This window comes from Quercus suber, unplaced genomic scaffold, assembly GCF_002906115.3.
Source record: "Quercus suber isolate HL8 unplaced genomic scaffold, Cork oak 2.0 scaffold_73, whole genome shotgun sequence".
NCBI classification, from domain to species: domain Eukaryota; kingdom Viridiplantae; phylum Streptophyta; class Magnoliopsida; order Fagales; family Fagaceae; genus Quercus; species Quercus suber.
The window spans coordinates 846,192-872,616 of NW_027069538.1; the positions used below are offsets into that span (position 1 = coordinate 846,192).

The 26,425-nt window shown below is 34.5% G+C and overlaps 2 protein-coding genes across 2 annotated transcripts; one reads left to right on the plus strand and one right to left on the minus strand.

Annotated features, from left to right (window-relative positions):
• Positions 1-1,800: 1,800 nt before the first annotated feature.
• LOC112009368 (probable UDP-arabinopyranose mutase 5) lies at positions 1,801-9,239 on the minus strand. Its single transcript, XM_024041705.2, has 3 exons — positions 8,937-9,239; positions 3,288-3,417; positions 1,801-3,053 (listed from the first exon to the last, which is right to left on the minus strand). The coding sequence occupies exons 1-3, from the start codon at positions 9,051-9,053 to the stop codon at positions 2,020-2,022; spliced, it is 1,281 nt and encodes a 426-aa protein (XP_023897473.1). The 5' UTR covers positions 9,054-9,239; the 3' UTR covers positions 1,801-2,019.
• Positions 9,240-25,278: 16,039 nt separating this feature from the next.
• On the plus strand, positions 25,279-25,875 carry LOC112009374 (uncharacterized). Its single transcript, XM_024041710.1, has one exon. The coding sequence runs from the start codon at positions 25,279-25,281 to the stop codon at positions 25,873-25,875; it is 597 nt and encodes a 198-aa protein (XP_023897478.1).
• The last annotated feature ends 550 nt before the right edge of the window (positions 25,876-26,425 follow it).

The window sequence follows — 26,425 nt, forward strand, 5'->3', positions numbered from 1 at the left end:
CCATAGCCTCTACCTTCACACCCACATCCCAAATTTCAAATTCTCCCAAAGTATAAACCTAGACTTCAAAATCTCCCAAGTGAGCTATCTTTGTTAATCACCACCAACGATACCATCACAGGCAGCGGACGATGGCAAAGTAACAACAGCAAACAGCCAAACACAACCTAATCACTTGACTCATAAGCCAAGCCTAGCCAAAAAAATCCAAACCTATAAACCAAGCGTAAGTCAACATTATCAATCACCAAATCAAGCCAAACAATCCATACCCATAAAACCAAATCAAACGAAATCATAATCACATATCAAACTTATAAAGCATTGTTAATACCCATTTTCGCGACACATTTTTTTACAAGCCCAATTCATGTATTGTATTATATTTTATTCTTTTAAGCATGACCCAAGCCCATATAACATATCAGGGAAATTGAGGAAATGTGATTTGGAGTTATGGGTTGGTTTTTTTTTCAAACCTTTTGCATAAGCCTAGCCTATGCATTCTACCAAGTGGGCAAGGGATACTGGTAGTACCTCAAGCTCATGGAGGAGGTCGTGTGCTCGAAATTTTCACCCCAAATGAGTTTTTGTGCTTTGGCTGACTGTGGCCCAACTTTTTCGCTCTACACTTTTTTTTGCCTAAAGCACATAGCTAACCCTAAGTGGCTAGCCTTGTTTGCTAGAGCAACCAAATGTAGCCTCCAAGGACTTGCCATGCCCAGGAAACATTAGCCCATGAAATTAGGCCACTTCATTTCCCAAATTATGCAAAAAGCTAACAAACCTTTTTACCTAAGCAAAGCAAATTTGACCACAACCTCTTTGATTGATACATTGGGGTTTAAAGCCTCTTTTATTGACCAAAAGCCAATTACTAAAAGCACCCCCAAACTCAATACAAAAGGCCTCCATTAGATTCAAAAGGAGGCAACCACGTTTTACCCACAACAGTTGAAACTTTAAAGCAAAAGCTCATTCAGCCAGCAATGATTCTCACAATCCCGAAGCTTGGGGGCGGAAATATGAGTATAGAGGAATTTCCCTCTCTTCCTTATGATCTCTCTCAATTTCCTTTTCTCGCTGACTGTGGGTTAAAATTTCGAACTTATTGTGTTTTTATGCATATTTCAGCATTCTAGTTATTGGCATTTTGTTTTCTCTCTTATTAAAGCATCATTAGTCTCTATTTACTAAATATTATAATTTTGGGTTTGATACTCTCCACAAATAATTACTTCTAAAAAACCCAATGGGAGATTTGAGCTGTTCTCACATTTTTGGCCATTGTCGCAAAAACGTACCCCAACAACCATATCAAAGCATAAAAGCAACACAAACCAAGATCAAAAACAACCTAGCCACTTGACTTGGATTTGAAAATAAAGTCGCCGCTCAGAGTTGTCATAGATTATCACAACCCAACCACTAGCTATGGTGTCTTCCACTTTGACTTGATTTGTTTGAGGAGCTCAGCCATGGAGGTTTGATTTGAAGTACAAGAGAGAGAGAGAGAGAGATAGAGAAGACAAAGGAGAGAGAGAGAGAGGAAAGCAGAAAAATAAATTTTTGGCTTTGGCGAGGAAAGTGTCTCACATCTAGCATGGCATTAGTCCTCGCTAAGTTTTTTGTACTATTTTAGTGAGACTGATGCATGAGTATTTTGAGTCTTTAGTTATGTATACTCTGAAATATTAAAATAGCTACACTAATGTAAATAGTCTTAATAGTAGTAATAGTAGTGAACTCTGCATTTTACTTTCCCAACCAGGCAGTAAAAAAGAGTGCATGACAAAGAACTAAAATAAATATACTGTTTAATAACGCAAAACAAACAAACGATCAAATGTTTAACAGTCAAATAGCATCAATTCCTACCCCCACATATTATAAGACATTCTATCAGCTGTGATTAAGTAAAAAGGGAGGCATGAAAATGTTAACTACAAATCAATCAGAAACAAATTTGTGCGATAATCATCAATTAATTATTACTAGTTCCTAAATTGCAGGGGACAGTCAGCCGGATCGAACTGCTTTCCAAACCTTGATCCACTCTACCATAGCTTCGGCAGCACGAACAAACATTGGATACGACTGTCCCAGCTGCTCCTTCACAATTTTTGCCAATTCAACCACACAATCCTCAGCTGTAACTGCAGATTGCGGCAACCTGACTGCCTGAAAGAAAGGCACCACTTCCTCCATCAGCTTTACTCCTTCCCATTCCTTTTTCAAACTTTCTATGGCATTACCTCTTTCATTCCTCCAGACATAAGGCAGTCCACTCTTCACACCAAGCCCCATGTGATCAGATATAACCTTAACACACATTCCAGACCATATATCTTCCATTGTTTCCCACCTAAACTTTCCTTCCCCAGCCAACTTCAAAGCGGGAATCAAAGCAGGCCCCACCAGCTCACGATCAAAAGCAATGTTGATTCCACTTAAAGGCAGCATAGCCCTTACAGGCACAGTCAGAACAGCATCCACATATCGAGAATTCCTCAGTTCTGGCTTGAGGGCTTGTGTTGGTGCATCATAGTCTGCTAGATTGAGCCACAGCCCACATGACAATGCACATGTCACTCCTTCCCTCAGGCTAAATGGATAACCACGAACAAAATCTGCTCCTTTCCGGTAAGGATCATAGAGTGTATTGAAAAAGAAGGGGGTGGCTGGAGTTGTGAGGTTGGTAATATGCTGGACCACAATATCTACTAAAGAGCCTTCATTGTCCTTAGCTGGAATGCAATCATCATCAATTGAAATGACATATTTCTTCTGGGACATAAGATAACCAAAATACCTGCATGAGTAACCCGAAAAGAGAATGGAAGTAGATGAACCCACAACTCGATCTATGTCAGACCTAGTGTAAACATCAACGTTAAAGCCTTCTGGTATTTGGATCTCTCCTGTGAGATCAGGGTCTTTGACAATTATCAGGTGGAACCGGGAGAAAACAGGTCTCCACTCATTCATGAATATTGTCAGGTCAGAGTGAAGTGCTCCAATCACAATGTCAACCTCATTGTCCATGATATTTGCTTGAGACATCCTTCAAGGGTTATAACCAAACAATAATCCAAAACTATAATCTTTTTGGCCTACTCAGTCCTCAGAGCAGCCGATGTTTAGGCTAACAAACTTTTAAGTGTGTGCACACAATTCAAAAACTAACTTAAAATTTTTCAGAACATCCTGCCAAGAGATAATTATAGGTCAGAATAGTTCAGCTCAAAATTTAGTAAAGGACAGTATGGAATAATATGCTGACTTACTTGTAGGAAGTACAGGGGTGTGGATATGTTGGATTTTTAGACCATCAATGAATGAAAGGACTTCATCATTGCCAGTTGCCAAGAAAAGCTTCAAGAGTTTTTCATTCAGTTTTCCAGCTTGCAAAGTTCTCTGCCCATCATAAAAGTACTATAAGGATTTTGACAATTACCCAGCAAAATATCAGAGACGAAGGTAAGGGCCACATATGATACTGCATATGAGCTAAACAATCAAGACATAGACACAATGTGCAAAAGAAGTTCCATATACTCATATCTCAGGCTAGAAACCAGGACCATAACTACACTATAGATCATCATGTGTCAAATTTAATAGCCTGACAGGTTCCATTAGGTGGAAAAATAAACTCTATATTGTGCAATAACATGGAAATATATCAGAGAATAACTAACACATCTGTATCAAATGCCATAACAGGTAGAAGAGTGGCAGATCTGGCTTATCAGAAAACTTAAACAGGAAAGCAGTACAGCAGGCGAAATTAACCAGAAGACAGAAAAGTCCTGCAGGTGCTGATGTATTGAAAATATTTTACAGCAAGGACAGCAGTGAGTAGTCACAAGAAATTCCTCTTCTTTCTAGACATAAAAATACATCACAATACCAGATTTATCACTTAATGACAAAAACAGTTAACAGAAAGGAAAAAACAAAACGAAATAATAATAATTTAAAAACTAAACCAAAACTATAACAAAACTCTAACTGCAGGGACAGGAGTTAGTAGTAGCAAAAAAATTAATTGAAAAACTTTGTTTTTGATTAATTGGGGTTGTCAACAAGTGTCTTTTTCTTCTTTTTTTTAAAACCAAATATTTGCTCCAAACAAATGAGCCATTTCAATAGCTTTGATAACATAAATAAAAATGGTCATCCACACTAGTTTTGCATTGTACATAGCTTTCATATAAGATATTGCTGAAATCTCAAACTTCTTGCCACGTTCTCTCTGGTTTGAATAATGATCTTGCCATGTAACTGGTATACTAGCCTATAATAGGCTCAAATTTTTTGACTTGTTACTTAGTGATAAAAAATAAGAATCAAACCCAAGTCCCAGCCCAATATCTCATTGGTTAAATACTTCCACAAGTCCTGCCACAAACCATTTCCTACTCTCTAGAAAAATAATGGTTTCTTGCAATACATTTAGGTTAGAAAAACTTCAACTTGCTCAAATAAGTTTTAAGGTTTTGAATTTCCACCTTTTTTTTTTCTCTTTCCTGTTAGCAGTTGAACCAAAACCTACCCAAATACCTTACCCTATTACAGCCTGAGTCTGAGCCCTATGTTTTTAGCATTAACATTCCTCCAAATGCATTGTTTTCCATTACATTACAAAAGTGTTTAAAATCATGTTTTATCTTTTATCTGACTAAAAACAAATAAATGAGATAGCAGACCATCCAAATTGGGCCAAGGGAAACTGATACAAACATCGAGTCAGTACTTGAGTAAGCCAAAATGAATAGATAATCACCGATATATCCACACACACACACACACACAACAAAAAAAAAAGGGAGATCATCAAACGATGTGCCTGAGTATGGCCCAAGGGATACAAGATATATATATATATATATATATATATTAGGTTTAAAATTTTGATTAAAGAAAGATTACAATCAAGTACACAGGTTGTGTACTCAAGGGCAAATAAACAACTAGAAAATACAATAATATAGGAACACGAGTAAATATGAGAAAGAATGACCACCAAACATAGCCATCAAATCATACAAGGCACATAAAATAAAAATCATCTTAAAATCCATCATGGTTCGTACGACTCCTTCAAACATCAAACAATTGCCTTCTTTCTAGATGGTCCCCATTAAGCACAAAGGGATCACATTCCAAACATCACTTGATAAATTAACAATTGTCCCAAAAGCTTAAGTTATTAGGAAATTGTAAATTTTATCATTTAACCATAATTCTAGCATCACTATTCCCATGTCTAGCAAACCGCCCCTTCCAACGAGACAACACATCAACTATCCCCGTAATCATGACCCACTGCACCCCAAATAAACATAACAGCAGAGACCAGAACTCTCTATGAGTATTGCATTGTAAAAGCAAATGATCTATTGATTATCCATCCTTCTTCCACATACAACACCATTCCACAACAATTATATTCCTTTTCATAAGTTCTCTTATGTCAGGATTTTCCCTACAGCCACTGTCAAGGTAAAGAAACTACTTTACTAGGAGCTTGGACACTCCAAATACCTTTCCATGGAAGAGATTTCACCTGTCCTGTACACAGCTCTCTACAGATGGATTTTAGTCATTTTACCTCAAATGATCTGCTTCTTGTTAACCTCCAATTTGTTTGATCTTCAGCATTTCTATTAACCTTTATGGAGTAAATGAGATTAAGGAAATCTGTTAAAACATCCTTCTGCCAATCCTATAGCTCTAATAAACGTGGCATCCCAGAGATGATTAGCATTCCAACACATAGTCTGCCAAACCAGCCATCTCATTTAAAGCAATTTTGTATAAATCTAGGAAAGTATCTTTTATAGGATCCCATCCCAACACTACTAGTCATGCCAAAAGCAAGCATTAGTACCATTAAAAACCTCAAAGTTGATGAAATTAGACATTTTACCCCCAACCCTTTCTAATATTATTCTAGAGACAAATGCCATAAGGACCACTACCAACCATCAGGGCACCAGCCACACCACATATTTTTAAGCCACTACGTTCCTCCAAAGAGCATCTTCTCCGAAAGTGATTCCCTAATAGAGCTTGGCTAAGAGATACCAAACTCCTTATGCCCAAACCTCCCGGTTTGCAAATCTTCTTCCAATTGACAAGATGGTACTTAATTCATCTCCTAAACCCCCCAATAGAAAATCTCCTTGCATCTTTTCAATCCACATAGCCACAGAAGTAGGAATAGGAAAATGAGAGAAAATATGAAGCGTGCTCTTTATTTAAGTAAGCCTACCTCCTTTTGAAAGATAAAGCTTCCTCCACCCCTCTAATCAGTGTTTCATCTTTTCCAGCATAGGGTTCAAAATTTCTTTAGTTTTTTAAAACTAGAACCTAGAGGCAACCCAAAGTATTTCAACAATAGATTGGAAATTTTTCATCAAAGGATCTAAGCCAAAGCTTCCACATCTACTACATTACCAAACGACACAAGTTCAAATTTTCCCAAATTTATTTATGATCCAAAAATTGCCTCAAAACACAATAGCACACATTTTAAATATGAAGTTGCTCTAGGTATATGTCACCAAAGATCAACGTATCATCTGTAAATAGGAGGTGAAACACCCCAATTTAATCGCAAGAAGTGCTGCATGCCTGTGTACCTTTTTTTTTATTTATTTAATTAATCACTAATTCATTAATGGCGCACTTGGATAGGTGGATTTGGATAATCCATACTCAAGCCAATGTCTCAAATTGAAATTCTAAGCTTAAATGTTGGAAAGGGTATTGATTTGGATTTGAGTAAAGTCCACCATGGATTTTGAGTGCCCAAATCAATCGATTACAAATTGAGTCTAAACTCATATTACCAACGGAAATGGACTGCATGGCCATTATGAAAAAAAAGTCAAACATGAAGGGCGAAGGGCCAAAATGAAAATCTCATAACGTAAAGGGCCAAAATGAAAACCACCCAAAACTTTAAGGCATCAAAAACTTACTTTAGTCTAAAAAGAATATGTTCTTGTATTTTTACATTTAAAGAAGGTGCCCACAATTGGATCTACAGGAGGTTTTCAAGGCCAAATAGCAAGTTCAAAAGATCACAAAATTGTTTGAAACTAAAAGAAATTGAATTTATAATGAGTTCATTTATTAAAAAGAACAGAATTTGATATGAGTTAAACCATCAACAAAACCTTTTGATTTGAAGTAATAAATTTGGGCATGCAAAACAAAGTTGGAAGGGTTACACCTGATCTTAGCCAAAAGCCAAAGAGTTGCAAATAACTACCAAATAAATTTTCTTATTTAAAATTACACATGCACCCAGTAGGTCTTCAACCCACAACCTCAATCTCCACCTTGCTCTAACACAGGGAAGCAGTGCCATTTGAGCTAGAGCCATTGACAAGTAACAAATGATTACAATTGGTCTTTCAAAGAACAAGTTTATTTTTCAGTTCACTCCTCCATTTCCAACTAATCTTGAAAATAAAAATAGTTAATATTTCAGAGTGAAAAAGGACCAGTAATTAGTATGGCACGGAAGATATAGGGAAAGCACTATTTAATAATGGGATAAACCAACATACTGTTACTCCCTCACTTCTTTTTGCAACTTTATATCCCATACTTCTCATAAAACCAAAGCCAAATAGTTTAACAAAAGGAAAGCAAATATTTGAGAAAAAAAATAAAAAATTTAATAATGGCTCTGCATTATATTCAATTCAAAAACAACTTGAAATACTATAGTGCCCTAAGCAGTTTCTTCAACAAGAGGTAATCCATAAGTATAGCACATGGGTTAAAACATAAGAGAATGGTGGATACAGGATCAGAAATCACAAGTCACAACCCTACAGTCCTCAGTGCAATTATGACAGTAATTGTACAAAAGAAACTTTTTATTCAGATATCAAATAGGGAAGGCACAGGCTATTGTGATGATCCTGGTGTCTGCCAGGAAGAAAAAGAGGGGGGGTTCAACAATTCAAAAAGCATCACAAAGCAATTATACAGCAGAAAATCTTTTAACAGTTTATTGAAGGGAATTCTAAGTTAAACTTATAAGCCAAAGTACCAGACACATATCATTAGAAAAACCCACAAAGATGAAAGCAATTTTGATTCAAGCATTTAAATCATAAAATAATTTGGATATGCTAATGAATGTGGTTTAACACAAGTCTGCCTGTATTTATGCTGCCCATAAATGATAAAAAAACCAACTCCCAGTTTCCACTACCTGGATAAGACGACAAAACAGGTATGATAACCTGCAATGATAAATTTGATGTTGAATATGTTTATGTCATTAGACAGTCTAATGATGTGTAGGTGGTGCACTAAAATCGTAGGAAACACAATTTCTTACATGAGTAATTCCAATACCACATAAAAAGCCACAACTCTTACCTAAACTATCCTGCATGGCAAATTATAATTGGCTGTCTGTAACTTTTACATAAACCCGTCACGTGGACAATTGTGGCAAAAGTAGTTGTTGTTATCAAATGAAATTCTGCCATAGTAAATCACAATACAAAACCTTTTCAATAGATTAACAAGACGAGAGAGAGAGAGACCCAGGAAGAAGAAGTTGATGGTAAAATAAAAGGTTAAAAAAAATTGAAAACACTTGCAATTAATTTTGGGAATGACAATTTATATTGCTCGGACGATCTGTATGAAACTCATTCGACTATCTGCCTCAATCTAGATTTAAAAATGAAAGCATACCCATAAATCTCAAGGCACCCATTGATCCTAGGCTCAATTGTCTCAACAGAACGGCAATGATTTCTATCAGCAGCTAGCAATATGAAGAGATCTAACCATGGCTTCAAGAACCCCAAATCCATAAACAACCAATTTAACTCATTCGACTCTATAAAAAATAAAAAATAAAAATACACATAGACCATGTGGAGAGGAAGTACCTTGAAGAGATCGCAAAGGATGTGATCAGGGAGAGGAGAGAGATCGGAGAAGTGGGAGAGGTTGTGAAGGGCTGAGTCAATGGTGAGAGAGAGTAGCGATGGCGGGGTTATCCTCATTCATCCACTCATTTATTTATTTATATGATAAATAAATATAGGTTACTACTCTGAATGAAAATATTTGTTTCTTACTTTCTGGAAAACGCGTAAAGAATCAATAAAATTTGGAGCGATCTTTTTGTGCGGAGATTGCGGTGAATGAACAATGCACATCCTTTCAACACTGTTTTCTCCGTCATATATATAGCTGAGAGTGCGAGGGAGAGGACCATGACCATGTCCATGTCCATGTCTCCCCTGCAATTGCCAAATATGCAATTCCTGCGATGTTCCAATAACATAATGCCACCGATGAAAAATAACACTACCATTAGCCAACTATAAGAGAAAATAAAAATGCCACTTTTAAGAGAAATGATATATCCACAACATTTTTACAACAAATCCTAAGTAACAGGTTGTTATTAGTTGTTATTATTGGGGCAAAAAAGTAATCTTAGCGTTAGGTTTAAATTTAAATCAACAACAACTAACCATCTATGATTTGTTGTAAAAATATTGTGAAAATATTTTAAACATAGCTCCTCTCTTTAAGGGAAATCTTACCTCCTCCAATCCAAACGCTAGAGATTGTAATGAGTGTCACATTATTCGGCCACCCTAAACAGTGACGCACTTGCCCATGCACCCTGCCCTCCAGTGCGTTGCATTGTGAACCTTTGTGACAAACTAATTGAGTCATTTTTAGTTGGTTTTACTATCTATTTCCTAATCTAAATAGATAGTAAAAAAATCTTGATTCTTGGATTTTGAAGTCTGGTTATGTATAGGGAAGATGTTAGGCACCCCACAATGCTTATCGTGAGATAGTCCTTTGTTTTAATAAATTCTTAATCTTTGGTCATTGGCAGATAAAACAAGCTATTGGCATTAGCTTTTGAGGCTTTAAATAAATTGGGCTTTGATGTTTGATTTGGGATGATGTGTGGCCTTTATCAATGCTTTGCTAGCACATTGGAATTGTTACCAAATTTCCATGACAAAAATCTGGAAACATTTTTCGGTCAAGTGTGTTGTAGCACACAAAACACTATTCTCACTAAGCTTTCGCAATGAGAATATGGCAAGAAGATGCCACATTTTCATGGCGAAAATCTAGCAAAGATTCGTGTTTGGTGCACTATGGCACACTAGTTGGGTTTTATTTTTGTGTCTACAACATGCATCAATATGCTTAAACTAAGGCATGTCGAAAGTATCGAACACATGATGCATGTTGCATACATGAGTGTAGACAACTCATTTTGTACCCCTTACAACTCAGGCCTCTATTCCCTAATGACAACATCACTTTGAGGCCTAAGATTGATTTAGGGCCCAATCTTGTGAAATCTTGACTTGAGAAATTATTTATGGAAGCATAAACTTACTTTTGGAAAAGAAAGGCTATAAGAAACCTTAAGTTTGTGTACACATAGACGAGTATGTGCACGCACACATAAAGCATGCGTACACATACTTAGGCTATGCGTACGTATACCCCAAGTATGCATCTAGGGATCTAGAAACTATAAAAAGAGAGCTTTTTGGACATAAATTTGTGTAGAGCAAATCAAACATCATTTGAGAGCCACCCTACACCCTTATTTTATCACTATAAAAAGCCATAAAATGCACTTTTTCAAGGAGGACGAAAAAGACACAAGATTCACTAAAAAATAGTAAATCGAAGAGGGGATTTTTCACACAAAACATCCTCAAGTAAAGTTTTGCTTGGTTGGGACCTATTTTGGTCTTGACCTTTGAGTTCTAAAACTTACTAACCTTATGGTTTTGTTGTTGATTAGATTGACTAAGGGGAATGGTTAAATTAAGCTCTAGAGAGTTCTTGTATTAAGGTATAGGTTCAAACTTTGGCTCTTCAATTTCTTTGATTTTTTTTTTTTTTTTGTTTATTTATATGCTTTATTGCCTTGTTCTGTTTGTGTTAGCTTAGGTTTGTGTTGTGTTTGTATTAGAAGCATGATAGGTGGTTAGATTTTTTCTTTTTGCTTTGTTTTCTGTTCTGATTGCTAGGTTTGAGTTTCTAGGCATGTATGTGTGCGCATGCTTTATGCATGCGTACGCATACAACTGGGATGCGCATGCATACCCTATGTATGCACACACACAATCTGTTGGGAAAACATATACAAAAATATAGTTTTGTATCTCATACAAAAACACGCAGCGGATTATAAACAGATCTACTTCATTCATGAGAGATAACATGCAACATCTGAATTTAGAAACAAAGAATAAGAAAGCGTACCTCAATATGGCAAAATTCAAAACAAATGAAGACTGAACTTGGGAAGACTTTCAATCTTCACTCCAATTTCACAATGTGCCCAAGATGTGCAGTCTCTCAATTAGTTCTATACGTATTTGTTTAAGAGAATAACCAAGTGTCTCTTAAGAAAAGACTCTAAATCTTTCTCTCTTTTAATCATACTTCTAATCATACGTTTCATTCTGCACTTAGCAATTACTTTATATAATAACTCGTATTAAATAAATAACTAATTAGTCTTTTAGGCCAGCCCAATTGGGCTTAAGTGTGTGACTTGGAATGGGACCAAAAGGGACAAATAAAACTCTAGCTCCAATGGGCTCTTGATAAGCCCAGAGTTACCATTAATTATATTTAATACCACTATACAAATATAATTGCACTCTAGGCCTATCAATAAATTATATCCCAAGACTTTATTAAACATTTAACCTCTTCATGAAAATATTCCTAGTAATACAAAGTCATAATGTGTAACTGTCACTTTGAAAATTACTCTCTTGATCCTTGAGTACCAAGTTTAATCCTTTAAGTTATTCATATATTTTTATGAAATCTAATTTTATAAAATATAAACTTTAGTAACTCTTTACTAAAGTGGTTAAGCCTAACACTCTGAATAACAAAACCCATTAAACTTATCTCATGGGAATATTTTATATCTCTATAAAGAGACTATGAATTCCTTCTTGAGAATATGTGTTCCTTCAACATTATGTGTGATTGCTCAACATACTGAGGTTTTGACCGTTTGTCTAGATCTCACTCTTGATATATTAAAACAGCCTACATTTCATAATTGAGTTTACTATTCTCTTAGGATTGAGAGTTTATGTAAATGAGAAGTCGTTAGATTTATAATTCATTTGACAGTTGTTGATAGAATAATAAATCTTATAGCGGTCTAATTCAATATATTTTATACACTTAAAACATGTTAACATATCAACTAGAAGTCTCCAGTTCTATGTTCAAGACAAATCATCTTAATTGACATGTTATAGTCTTCATGGATGAAATGGCCAATTTCATCACCGACTAAGAACTAAGATTTTGAGTTTACAAAGAACTTATGATTTATATATTCTGTGACTAAATCACATATTATGCATCTCAAGGACTATATGATAATGTCCAAACATTCATGCTACCGTTATTTTAGATAATTATAAAACAAGTTTATTACGTAGAACATAATGTCATACATGGCATACAATAAGATTTTAGGACACTAATCCTAACAATCTCCCACTTGCCTTTAAAGACTATTGTGCATTAATCTAACTCTCATTCCCTTCAGGTGTGACTCAAAAGTCTTCTAGGGCAAAGCTTTGGTAAAGGGATTTGCTAAATTATTTGCACTATCAATCTTTGTTGCTACAATATCTCCTCGAGCCATAATGTCTCGAACAATATGATACTTTCTTTCTATGTGCTTTCCTTTCTTATGATTCCTTGGATTTTCGGATTATGCAACTACTCCACTATTGTCACAAAACAAAGTGATTGGAACTTGCTTCATTTTTATGACACCAAGATTAGAAAGGAATTTCTTGAGCTAAATAGCTTCTTTTGCTACTTCACAAGCAACAACATATTCAGCTTCCATGGTGGAGTCAGCAGTACAAGATAGTTTAACACTCCTCCAACTTATGGCTCCACTTCCCATGATGAACACACAAATTGAAGTAGACTTTCTAAAATCAAGATCTAACTAAAAATCAGAATTTGTGTAACCAATAGGTCTCAAAACCTCACATTGGTAAATTAGCATATAGTCTCTTGTTCTCCTTAGATACTTGAGAATATGCTTTACAGCTTCCCAATGTTTTGGTATTGGATTTAATTGATATCGGTTAACTATGCCAACTGAATAACAAATATCTAACCTAGTACATAGTATGGCATACATGAGACTTCCCACTGCTGAAGCATAAGGAACTTGTCTCATTGTCTTTTCCTCTTCAAGAGTCTTAAGCCTTTGGTTATTAGAAAGAGGAACTCCATGTCTGAAAGGAAGTAATCCTTTCTTAGAGTTATGCATGCTAAACCTTGCTAGAATCTTATCTATATATCCAGCTTGTGACAAGCCTAACATTCTATTCTTTCAATCTCGCCAAAACTTGATCTTTAGAATACGGTTAGCTTTGCCAAAGTTCTTCATATCAAACTGGCTTGCCAACCAAATCTTTACTAATGACATTACCCCGACATCATTTCCAATTAGTAGAATATCATCAACATAAAGCACTAAGAAAATCACTACTTTATCTTGATGTCTCTTATACACACATGCTTCATCAAGATTTTGTTCAAAACCAAATGACTTGATTGCTTGATCAAATCTAATGTTTCATAAATGGACATTTTCAACTTGTATATCATATGCTCTTGGTTCTTTGCTATGAAATCTTATGGTTGCATCATAAAAATTTCTTCTTCAAGATTGCCATTTAGAAAAACAGTCTTGACATTCATTTGCCAAATTTCATAATCATAATGAGCAGCAATAGATAAGAGAATTCTGATAAATTTAAGTACGACTACTGGCCAAAAAGTTCTTCATAATCAATACCCTTCTTTTGTGTATACCTTTTCGCCACTACTCTTGCCTTAAAGGTTTCAACCTTTACATCTATCCCTCTCCTCCTATTGTGAACCCATTTGTAACTAACAGGTTTAATGCCAGTGGGCGCCTTTATAAGATCTCAAACTTGATTGGAATACATAGAATCCAATTCAGATTTCATAGTTTTGACCCAATGATGTGCACCTATATCTATCATTGCCTCTTCATAAGTGTAAGGATTAGATTCAACCTCTTCTGAGATAGCTTCATAAGTTTCTCCCAGACCTATAAATCTTACAAGTGGCCTAATAATCCTCCCATTACGATGAGGATATTGTGTACTAGTCATCTCATGAGTAATATCTTATAGTGTATCTAATACAACCACATCATTCCTAGTTTCATCTATTGATTGTTCAATTACAAGTTCATTCATTTTAGCTAAGACAACTCTACTTTTAGGAGTAAAATTATTCATATAGTCATATTCCAAAATTTTGGCATTTGTACTAACAAACACTTTGTTATCATTACGGCTATAGAATAAATAACCTTTAGTTTCTTTTGGATAACCCACAAGCAAATATACTTCTGACTTTGGTTCCAGTTTATCAAGCTTTCCTTTTAGCACATGTGTTGGACAACCCCAAATGTGGAGGTATCTTATACTAGGCTTGCGCCCACTCCACAATTCCATGGGTGTTTTAGGAATAGATTTTGATGGAACTAAATTGAAAAGATGCATTATTGTACCTAAGGCATACCCCCAAAAAGAAATTGGCAGAGTTGAATAACTCAACATGGATCTAACCATATCTAAAAGAGTCCTATTCCTCCTTTCTGCTACACCATTTTGTTGTGGTGTTCCAGGTGCAGTCAACTAGGATATAATCCCATTTTCAATTAAGTAATCCTTGAAATCCCCAAGAAGGTATTCACCACTACAATCAGATCGAATGGCCTTTATGTGTTTACTAATTGATTCTCAACTTCAGCCATAAACTCTTTGAACTTTTCAAAAGTTTCGGACTTCCGTTTCATTAGATACACATAACCAAATCTAGAGTAATCATTAGTGAAAGTAATGAAATACTCATTGCCACCTCCTGCTTGGATGGACATTGGACCACACACATCTAAATGTACTAGTTCTAGCAAATCTTTAGCTCTATATCCTTTTGTATTAAAAGGCCTTTTCGTCATTTTACCTTCCAAGCAGGATTCATAGACTAGGAATTCATTAAAATCTAATGGTTCTAAAAGCCTATCTTTCACCAACCTTTGGATCATGTTTGAATTAATATGACCCAAATGCAAATGCCAAAGATATGCATCACTAGTAGAAGGAAACTTTCTCTTTGATGATTTTACTTGTGAATTATTATCTAATTTAGAATTGTACAATTCATGCTTATCAGGAGTTATAATAAAAAGACCATCAACAATATTGCCAGAACAGATAAACATTTTATCCTTCTTTATTACAACTTTGTCTTTCAAGATAACACAATATTCATGTCTACCTAAATAAGTTGCAGAAATTAAATTCCTACGAACATTAGGTACACATAAGCAGTCTTCCAATATTAAAACCCTAGAATCAAAGCATAAATTAAACACTCCAACAACTACAACTAGAATTTTGCTCCCATCAGCCAAAGTAAGAAATAATTCCCCTTCATTTAGCCTTTTGGTCTCCTGGAATCCCTGCAAAGTATTGCAGATATGATTAGTACAACCTGAATCCATACACCAGGAATCAATGGGATTATATACCAAAAAATTTTCAAGAAGAAATGATCTCATCACACCTTTATTCTTGCCAACTATGAATTTCAGACAATTCCTCTTCTAATGACCTTTCTCATCACAATGGAAATATTTTCCTCTGGTATAGTCATTTACCTTTTTCTTTCCCTTATTGGCAATTCCTATGGCAAGCTATTTACCATATTTTTTGCTGAATTCCTTCTTCTTCTTACCACCCTTGCCTTTCAACTTAGGCTTTAAAGAGGAAGCTTTAACCATATAGTATCAACACTGGTTGTCCCAAAGATGCCTTCCACAGCACTAATTCATTCATTAATTCAGACAAGATATAAATCTTTTTTTTTTTTCATATTATAATTATGTCTCAATTCTTTGAATGATTCTGGCAAGGATTGGAGTATCATATTTGCTTGGGATTCTCCATCAATGTCGACACCTAAAACCTCCAATGTATTCAGATAAGAGATCATCTTAAGACAATGCTCTCTTACTGGAGTCCCTTGAGCCATTTCGGTATTTAGGATAAGCCTCATAGTGTTTTCCTTAGCTGAACAACCTTGCTCACCAAACATCTCCTTCAAACTTAACATAATGTTTAGAACTAGTTGCACATCTTGCATTTGATACTATAGAACATTTGAAATAGATCCTAGGATATAGCACTTAGCCATGATTTTGACATAATATTGATGTTTGTTTGTTTTAAGAAGTTTTATTCATAATAAATCTAATTAACAACTTGGTTTAAAACTTTTTGATTCTATCAACTGGGGTCTAAATTTTCCAACACGTGGTATCAGAGCAGGTACACTTTAATTGGATTAATTTCCTGAGTGTGATCCTTGACCCCCGTTGTCATGGAATCTCTTGATTGTTTTGATGTGCATGATCTTGTGTTGAATGATGATGATGATATTCAAGATGCCTATTGCAAGTTTTATAATTTTTGTATTAAATCTCTTGAATATTCTACAAAATTAAAAGCTAAATTTAAAAAGATAAAGCTTGAAAAAGATGATTTTATTGCAAAATTAGATGAAGCCAATAATTTAAATGAGAATTTTAAAAATCAATTTTCATCTCAGGTGGACAAAATTAAAAGTTTGGAAGAGCAACTAGTTGAATCTTAAACTAAAGTTGAAAAATTAACTAGTGTCAAACTTCTTGTTGATCCTATCTCAAAAGAAAAGGATTTTTATATTCCTCCATTTAAAAGGAATAATCAAGAGTTGAAGGCTAATATTGCTAGGATAAACAAAGGTAAAAAATCTGATGTTAATGCTAAAGTTTCTAAACCTATGTCTAAAACTCCTCCTAGGTTGAATGATAAATCTGAATTTGTCCCCATTTGTCATCATTGTCATATTGTTGGTCATATTAGGCCAAATTGTCCTGAGTTGAGGTCTCTATCAACCTCTAAGGTTAGACCTCCTTCTAGGAAGCTGAGTAGCTCTAAAATCGCTCATGTTTGTCACCATTGTGGTGTTTCTGGATACACTCGTCCTAATTGCTTTAAGTTATATTCTCATAAGCAATTGTCCAAACGGTCACAGGTTTTCTCTCAATGACCTATACCTTTGTTTGGAGAGTTATTAAAAGTTTTGAGCTTTTTAACTCAATTTCAAGAGAATTTTAATTCTTCTATGTCCTTTAGTAGACATACTAGGACACGTGTCTTTTCATCTTCACGGCCAAAGACTCGTGCTGTGTGGGTAAGAAGGGAGCCTAAAACTTAATTCTCTTTTCTGTTTGTACTCTGCTTTAATTCTTTCTATCTAAAGTAGGACTCTCTTTACTTGATTTCTTATCTGCTTTTGGAATCATGCTTTCTTGCATTTGCACCCTTCTATCATGCCTTCATGCATATGCATCTTTCTTTTTGCTTTCATGTTGTTTGTCTATTTTTATTTGATTGTTTAGTTTTTTTTTAAATAAAAATAAAAAGGAAAAATCAGAAAAATACAAAAACAGTATGTGTTTGTGTACATTGGTACTTGTGTACCTTGGATGGCCATTGAAACAAAGTTTTCTAAACTTTGTATCTTTTGTAACTTAGATGAACATCTCTATGCACAACTAAGCAAGTGAGTTTTGTGACTCTTGTTTGTGATGAGTAAGATTAAGTAATCTCTTGTACTTAACACCCATATCACTCTTTTTGACGAGAAGGACTAGAAAATCCTAAGAGAAATGCATAAATAACCATCTCACCACTGTTGCCCACCAATCATGAAATGACATTTGTATGTTTCGGCATAGCAAAAGTGCAAAGTCAATGACATTTGTGTGCTTCGGCATAGCAAAATTGGAATGTCAAATGCTTAACGTAATTAGGTATTTCTTTTCTATCTCTTATATACCTATGCATGATTTGCTTAAAAAAAATATGCAACGGAAAATGAAAAGCAAAAAGAATCAAAGTGCTTTTAAATATTATTGCAAGCGTGTATTCTAGGAGATATGGGAGTTATAAGATGTACTCCGAAAGTGATAGTCCCCATCAAACAGTTATGATTATGTGTAAGTTAAAATAATTTTTTCATATCTCAAATCGTCATAACATGTATACACATATGCAATCTTGCGATGTTTTTCACACACAACACGCAATATTCTTTACTACTCTTGATACATGTGTAGATACAATGTGATTTGGCCATCACAAGGTTTTACATGTGTTAATGTATGCTCACTAAATTGTCTTGACTTGTTTTTGAAATATAAAATTGGTTAGACTTGTTTAGTGTGTGTGTGTGTGTGTGTGTGTGTGTGTTTTGAGATCTATGTGTTAAGAGATTTGTTCTTCACATGTTTTACATCCTTCTATTATCTTATCATCCATGACATCTTGTTTCATCACATTCATGCATTTAAATGAATTTCTTATGCCCCTTTGATCATCTTTATGTTTCTCAAGTAAAGCTTTCTAGGTTCTTGTGCCCTTTATCAATCATAACAAAAAAAGGGGAGAAATTGTAGAGAATATGTGGTTTCTTTTTTAAGATTTTACATGTTAGGGGGAGAAATACATGCCTTTGTAAGGGGGAGTTATGTTTCATTTTGTTAGGGGGAGTGTTTACCTCCTTCTTCTTGTATCTTGGGTCTTGTGACCATTATTGATATACATTATACTTATATTCTTTATATGTTGATGTATGCATTCTTCACCTACCTTTGCATGTGTTGTTTCTTTTCTCTCTTTATGCACATGCTTCTTATTACATGTATGCAATCAATTATTTCTATTTCACACAAAGTTACCTTGATGAGTTTTGTTTAAAGTGTTTTAGAAATACAAGTTGTCAAAGTCTACTTGCCATAAACTCTCTTCTTGCAAACTTTTTCAAGAGTTTGTGTTAATATAGATTTTATTATATTCAACAAGTGGATATGAGTTGAGTGATTTATGACTTCTCTCATATGCTCATTTGTTTGTTGTGGTTTTGTCACAGATTGCCAAATGGGAAGATTGTTAGGACATATATGATTCACTTGTTAGGAACGTATGTCAATATTTTATGTAGTTAGTTAATCCTTTGACAAAACGCGTTTTACTTGTAATTTGGTAGATCTAGGATGTGTTTAATACTTCAAGAAACTGTGTTTCAAGATCAAGTGTTGAGGCCACGCAAGTCTGTCCAAGATTCAAGTCTAAAAAGTGTCTGTCATTAAAGCTCGATAGCTGCTCGACACCTCTTGACAACTAGGCTATCTATCGAGATTTTCAACTTCTTCTTATCGCAATCTCCATAACTTCTTAACAGTTGGTGGATCGATCAAGAAAGCTCCTATCCCCTCGACACCTCCTTGACACTTCTTCAATCGATCGAGAATTACTGAGCCTTACGAAATTCAAATTTCCAAAACTGATTTTCGGCCCATGTTTTTGTGTTTGTGTAGGGTTTCTTTTCTCACAACCCTTGACCTATATAAGGCTTATTTTAGAAGCCGTCACATAAGAGAATAAAAAGAGAACATATGCAAAAGGTGACCGATGCATTATTCTCTCTGAAAGAAGATACTACATCTTTGCACCTTAGAGTTTTGTAACCAAGTGCTTCTTGATCTTTATTGTTGATGAAGTGAAGAGCTTTGCAGTTAACAATCTTCTTCTAGTTGGTGATTAAGTCGCGTACTGAGATCCGCACAATTGGTTAGTCACATACTGGGATTCGTGCATCAAAGGGTGGCATTTATATATTTAAGAGTTTAGAGGTTCTGAAGCGGTAAAAGGTTTTTGTTGTAAGTTCATCTATGTTGATTGTAAAGTCTAGGAACAAAGGTTTTGTACTAAATCTAGAACTTCTCTTTACTATAGTGGACTTCTTTTCGGGAAGGTTTCCCCCTAGGTTTTTTACTGTGAAACTAGTTTGTTTCATTAGTTTTCCTGGGTCATAATATCTTGTCTTATTTATTTTTCTGCTGTATGATTTTGACATGATATTGATGTTTGTTTGTTTTAACAAATTTTATTCATAATAAATCTAATTAACAACTTAGATTTAAAACTTATTAATTCTATCAATCGGGGTCTAAATTTCCCAACAATATGGAGTAAGGAAATTAATAGAAAGTTCGTAGTGTGAAGGAAAAGTTAATTTGTGGTTATTGTAGTTCACATTATATTATATGTTATTTTATAAATTCTGAGGGTGTTTAAAGGATTCAGTAATATATCGATGGACTTTCTTGGATTCTAATGTTAAGGACTAACCTTCTTTTAGATCATTGTTCTTGTTAGGGTTGACCTACCTGGATTGCCATAGCCTAATTTATGTGTGAGGTAGTCCCTAAATGTTTTTGAGACATATTCAGTTGCTTAGAAGTTTGGGGTTCTCAATTTCTTTCTATGGACTTATAGGATTGTTTAATATCCTGGGCAAATAAGTTTTGATGCCAGAAATGTAATTCTTTGAACTTAACTGATAAAAGTTAATGAATTAGCTCAATAGAAAATGAAGTGGATAGAACACAAGTACATGGTAGTACTGAATTGGATTAGTGAACCATATTTTTGATTGGATATTGGATTTGGGATGGCAAGAGAGTTTATTTTGAAAGACTATTACAATTTGAATTATAGTCAATTTTTGTACCTTTTGTTTTATATTGGCAGATGGTTAGTGATTATAAATTGCAGTGTACTCTCAAGTTCTAGATTGCTGGGAGTATTATTTGCAAGGTAAAAAAAAAAAAAAAGGGGTTGAGATACTTCATGGACTATTCCCTTCTAGCAGATTTATACCTAGAGATTTGTTTTCATAATAGGCAATGTAATTATAAGGAACCCAACTCTTCAATGAGTTCCAACCCAATTGGAGATTAAAGGTGAATAAATGTTGCTTATTTGAGAAGATAAATTATGGTTAAGATAGAGGTTGTATGAAAGACCTTATATCAATGCTCAATTGATTATTTATGGAGATTTTGAAATTTCTTTTTCTTACAAAACTTGAGGAAGAAAAGATATAGTGATATATGCATATTTTGTAAATTACTTTTGAACTTAGGAAGGATTGGAACTTTGGATGCACTACTTAATTTTGAGGTATAGAATTAAATGGATGCTAGCATTCAATGGTCTATGGTGAATCTCAAAATTGTGGATTTCCCTTGTTGTAATTTTTGGAGACTAATTAGGCCTTGGAATTTTGTTGAAATTAATAATTGATGGAAAATCAGTTATTGGGGTAATCTAAATGAATGGGCCTTGGAACTTTTATTCATATTGAAAGGAACTTAGAAAGCTATTTAGACTAGAGATATGTATATCTTTAAAGAATCTTATATTGTTCGTAATATGGTTGTTCTTAAACAATTGAGTAAGAGATTTTATAGTGGTATTGTATTATGCAGGGAAGCATCATGGCTCCATTTGCTTTGGAATTTTTTTTTTTTATTTTAAAAATATTGGGAAGGAAAAGTCTACGCATATGTTGTGAAATAGTCTTGAACTATGGTGATGAGTGATAAATTTGTATAGATCGATACAATTGTGGCTTTAGAGTAGTGTAGTGGAAACATGATAAATTGGTTCATTTTGTGATGAATTAAAAGGACTGAATTCTTATAAGTGGGGGAGATTGTAATACCCGGTTCCAAAAATAAATAAAAAGGAGATTTATTTTTAGGGGTAATTTAGTAATTTCTGATATTGAAGTTAGCAATATTTATACCCTAATTGTATCATGTAAACCCTAACCACCCTAAGGATTTTGCTTTTTATGCCTAAAGATTTTCTAAGAGGAGTTGCCATCCAACCCCCCCCCCCCTCCTCAACTTTTCTCCTATCTAAAAAGCCAACCAATATATGTCCAGTTAAGAAAAATTTCACCACTGAAAGCACATCACTTTTATTCCATGATTCTTATTGAGGGCAACGTAACTAGATGTGTGTTGGCCACTATGGGCAATACTAACTTGTCATTAAGGTTCCTTATTGATAGATAAAAGCTAAAGTCAATACCAATTATTTGAAGGTTTTCAAGGATTTAGTCTTTTCACGTGTAAAGCATCTTTGCTTTGTTGTCTCTATGGTGTTGGATGGCATTGAGATTTGAGGTCCAAGGTGTTAGGATTAGTGCCCTTAAATCCTATTGTATGATGCTATGTATGATATTAAGTTTGACATTGCGTATGACATTATGTATAACTTAATATTGTGTTTAATGAATTTGTTTTATTATTATCTGAAATAATGGTAACATGAATATTAGGACATTATCATTTGGTCCATGAGATGCATAGTATGTGATTTATGTGAAAAGTCACAGAAGATATAAATCACAAGTTCTTTGTAAACTCAGAATTATAATTTGTAGTCAGTGATGAAATTGGGCTTTTCATCTGCAAAGACTATAACATATCAATCATGATGATTTGTCTTGATCATGGAAGTGGTGACTTCTGGTTGATGTGTTAATATGTTTTAAGAGTTAAGACATATTGAACTGGACCGCTGTGAGATTTATTATTCTCCTAAAGACTGTCAAATGAATAATAAATCTCACGACTTACATTTGCATGAACTCTTAATCCTGAGAGAATAATGGACCTAATCATAAGGTGTAGGTTGCTTTGATATATCAGGAGTGAGATCTAAAGTAACGGTCAAAACCTTAGTATATTGGGCAGCCACATTTAGTGTTGATGGAACATATATTCTCAAGATGGAATTCATAGTCTCTTAACAGAGATATAAAATATTCTCTTGAAATAAGTTTAATGGGTTTGTTATTCAGAGAGTTAGGCCTAACCACTTTAGTAAATAGTTACTAAAGTATATATTTATGAAATTAATTTTCATAAATATATGATGAATAACTTAAAGGATTAAACCGAGTACTCAAGCATCAAGATGTAGTAATTTACAAAGTGACAGTCTACATTAATGACTTTGTACTACTACGAATATTTTATGAAGGGGTTGCATGTATAATAAAGTCATGGGATATAATTTATAGATAAGACCTAGAGTGCAACTATATTTATATAGTGGTATTAAATATAGTTAATGGTAACTTTGGACTTGTCAAGAGTTAACAGAAAAGCCCAAGGCCCATTGGAGCTAGTGTCTTATTGGTCCCTTTTGGTCCTACTTCAAGCCACACATTTAAGCCCAATTGGGAAGGCCCAAAAGGCCAGCCCAATTAGATAAATTATTTAGATACAAAGGGAAAAACGTTCAGATTTTCATATGCAAGAAACATCATTGTGAAATGGTGTGCATGTGAGTTTTTGTCACTCACTAGTCATCCATTTGTTACCAATTGAGAGACCACACATCTTGGGCGTTAGTGGAATTGGAGTGAAGATTAAAAGTAGTCCCAAGTGCTTCAATTTTTGTTTTGAAATTCACCGTTTCAAGGTACGATATCTTGTTTTCAAATTCTGAAATTTACTTAGTACGTGTTACCAATATCGAATGAAGTAGATCCGTTTAAAACTTAATTTCCGCTGCATTTATCTTTATTTCCATCACAAGGATCTAAGTGACAAACTTGTTTGAAGTAAATTCTTTATTTAGTTTGCTAAAAGGTTTACATGGGATTGGTCTTGGGAAACTGCAAGGATTTTTTAATAGGCTTTGGATTGAGGCAAGTAACCTTATCCTAATTTGTTTTATTTTGCGTAATTTTAACTACTGAAAATTGTTTACAGTTGTTACAATTTTATTTCTATTGTATTACTGATTTCAATTAAAGAATTATCACAAATATATTTGATTATTGAATATATGATGTATTTTATTTAATTGTTTTTAGCTATATTGATTCAAAGTAAAGAATAAAGAATTTTCACAAATATATATGAGTACTAAATATAAGATTTATTATATTTAATTGTTTTTTTAGCTATATTGATTTAAATTAAAGAATATAGAAATATCACAAATATATTTGAATATTGAATATATGATTATATATGTATTTGAATAAGATATATTTTTGTTAGAAACTATGATTTCATATATATGATTATGGACAATCTGACTATGAATTGATTCTGATACCCAAACCAATGGGGTTATTCGTTGGAACACTGATACCCAACCAGTGGAGGTTCTTCATTGATACTCTGATACCCAAACCAATTGGGGTTATTCATTGATATTCTGATACCCAAACTAATATGGGTTATTCATTGGTATTCTGATGCCTAGTCACGGCAATATAGCATAACCATAGTCATAAGATTGTTAAGAATATGAATTATATTTAAACATTTGAAATATTTTGAGTCCTTAAAACTATATATGTGATTTTGAAAATGTTTGAGTATTTGAACTATTTTGAGTCATTAAAACTGCTTATATATTTTTATTGTGATACCCCAATTTGATTGATTGTGTGATGTGTGTAGGTGTGTAATGAGTCCCACATCGATGAAAAAAATGATGAAAAGCCCAAAGGCGATGAATATATTGTAAGCCCATGATTAAGACAAAGGGTTGAAAATTTCTAAGTGCATTCTAATGAAAGCCCATGAGAGAAAGATGAGAGCTTGATTGTAAATGGACCGAAGCCCAACGAAACAAGGGGTAAAAATCCATGAGAGGGAAGGGAGTGATATTATAACTAGGCCTTCATTAAAATGAACTTAAAAATTTTCCAACGACATCTAAAAAGATTTTAAAATAAAATAAAAAACCTTTAATTGGGACATGGACTTAATGAAAATGCGGCTTCTTGGCATCATTGCACCATCAAAGTTAAGAAAACACGTTCCCACTCCCATTTGGATTTGAGAGAAAGGAAAGAGCTTGATCAAGATTGAGGACACACACCAAGAAGAAATAATAACTACCTCTGTGGAAGACTCAATGGCACAAAAGATCCTTAAGGTATTGGATGAACATGGAGAGGCCCTTAAGAAAATGGGAGGGTATCTCACTAGGTTGGAGGAATCTAAGCTCAAGAAGCCTTCATATGTGGAAATCAATGACGATGAGGAGGAAGAGGAAAAATGGGATGAAAAGGACAAGGTGGAATATGAAAAGAATGTGCAATTTGAGAAGCTCACTGCGAAAACCATAGCTACGAGGGAAAAAATAGGAGAAAATGCAACTCGCCTTCCGCAAGGCAGAATGGATGGATGATTACCTCTATAACATGGAGGGAATGAGTTCAAAAGCTCCTATTGCATTGCCTCCCAAGTTCAAGATTTCTGATGCAGAAAAGTTTAATGGGACTGGATATCCAAAGAACCATGTAAGAAGATACCTAAGCATCGCTGAAATGAATGGGCTAGGTGAAAAGCAAACTTTGCATACATTTCCCCTCTCACTTACGGGAGGTACATCAAGGTGGTACTATTGCCTTGATCCAAGCAAAACTAAGGTGTGGGATGAACTAGTGGAGTTGTTTGTGGACCAATTCATCTTTAACACCATGATTGATGTGACTCAAAGGGATTTGGAGACTACCAAACAAGGTGTAGAAGGGATATTTTCCGAATACATAACTAGATGGAAGACCAAGGTGACTAGAATGGTCAATAGGCCAAATGAGAAGGACCAAATCAACATGATCATCAAGAACTTGCTTCCAACTTATAATAGTAGGCTTTTGTCATCGCCTATTAGCTCATTTAGAGAATTATGTGATTGTGTAACAAGAATTGAAGATGTTATCAACAATGGGCAATTAAAGAAAGGTGAAAGTAAGCCTCCGACCAAGAAAACATATGGAGGGGGCAACCACCACTAAAGCACCCAATCCCGTAAATGTGAGCGCCATCATATCCCAACAAACGCTAGCCTACCTAAAAAAAGCTTGCCAAGAATTCTCCGACTTAGGAATGACCTTTACCTAAGCATATGAAAAGCTATCCTCCAAAGGATTCATCAAACCTTTAGACTTTACACCCATGCCTAATCACATACCTCCCACTTGGAACCTAAATGAATATTGCCATTACCACCAAAAAAATAACTAGAAAACCGACAATTGCTTCCACCTTAGACATGAGATACAATGGAACCCTCCCAAATCCCAACATTATCCCCAAACCTTATTATTACATATGTGAATCATGTTAGGAACATAAGTCAATATAGAATTGGCTAATCCTTTGACAAAACGCACTTTACTTATAATTTGGTAGATCTAAGATATGTTTAATGCTTCAAGGAACAAGGTTTCAAGTTCAAGTGTTAAAGCCATGCAAGTTTGTCCAAGAAACAAGTGAAGAAGTGCTGAATTTTAAAACTCGACAATTAGTATCTATCAAGGTTTAAAAGGCTGTTTAAGCCCGATG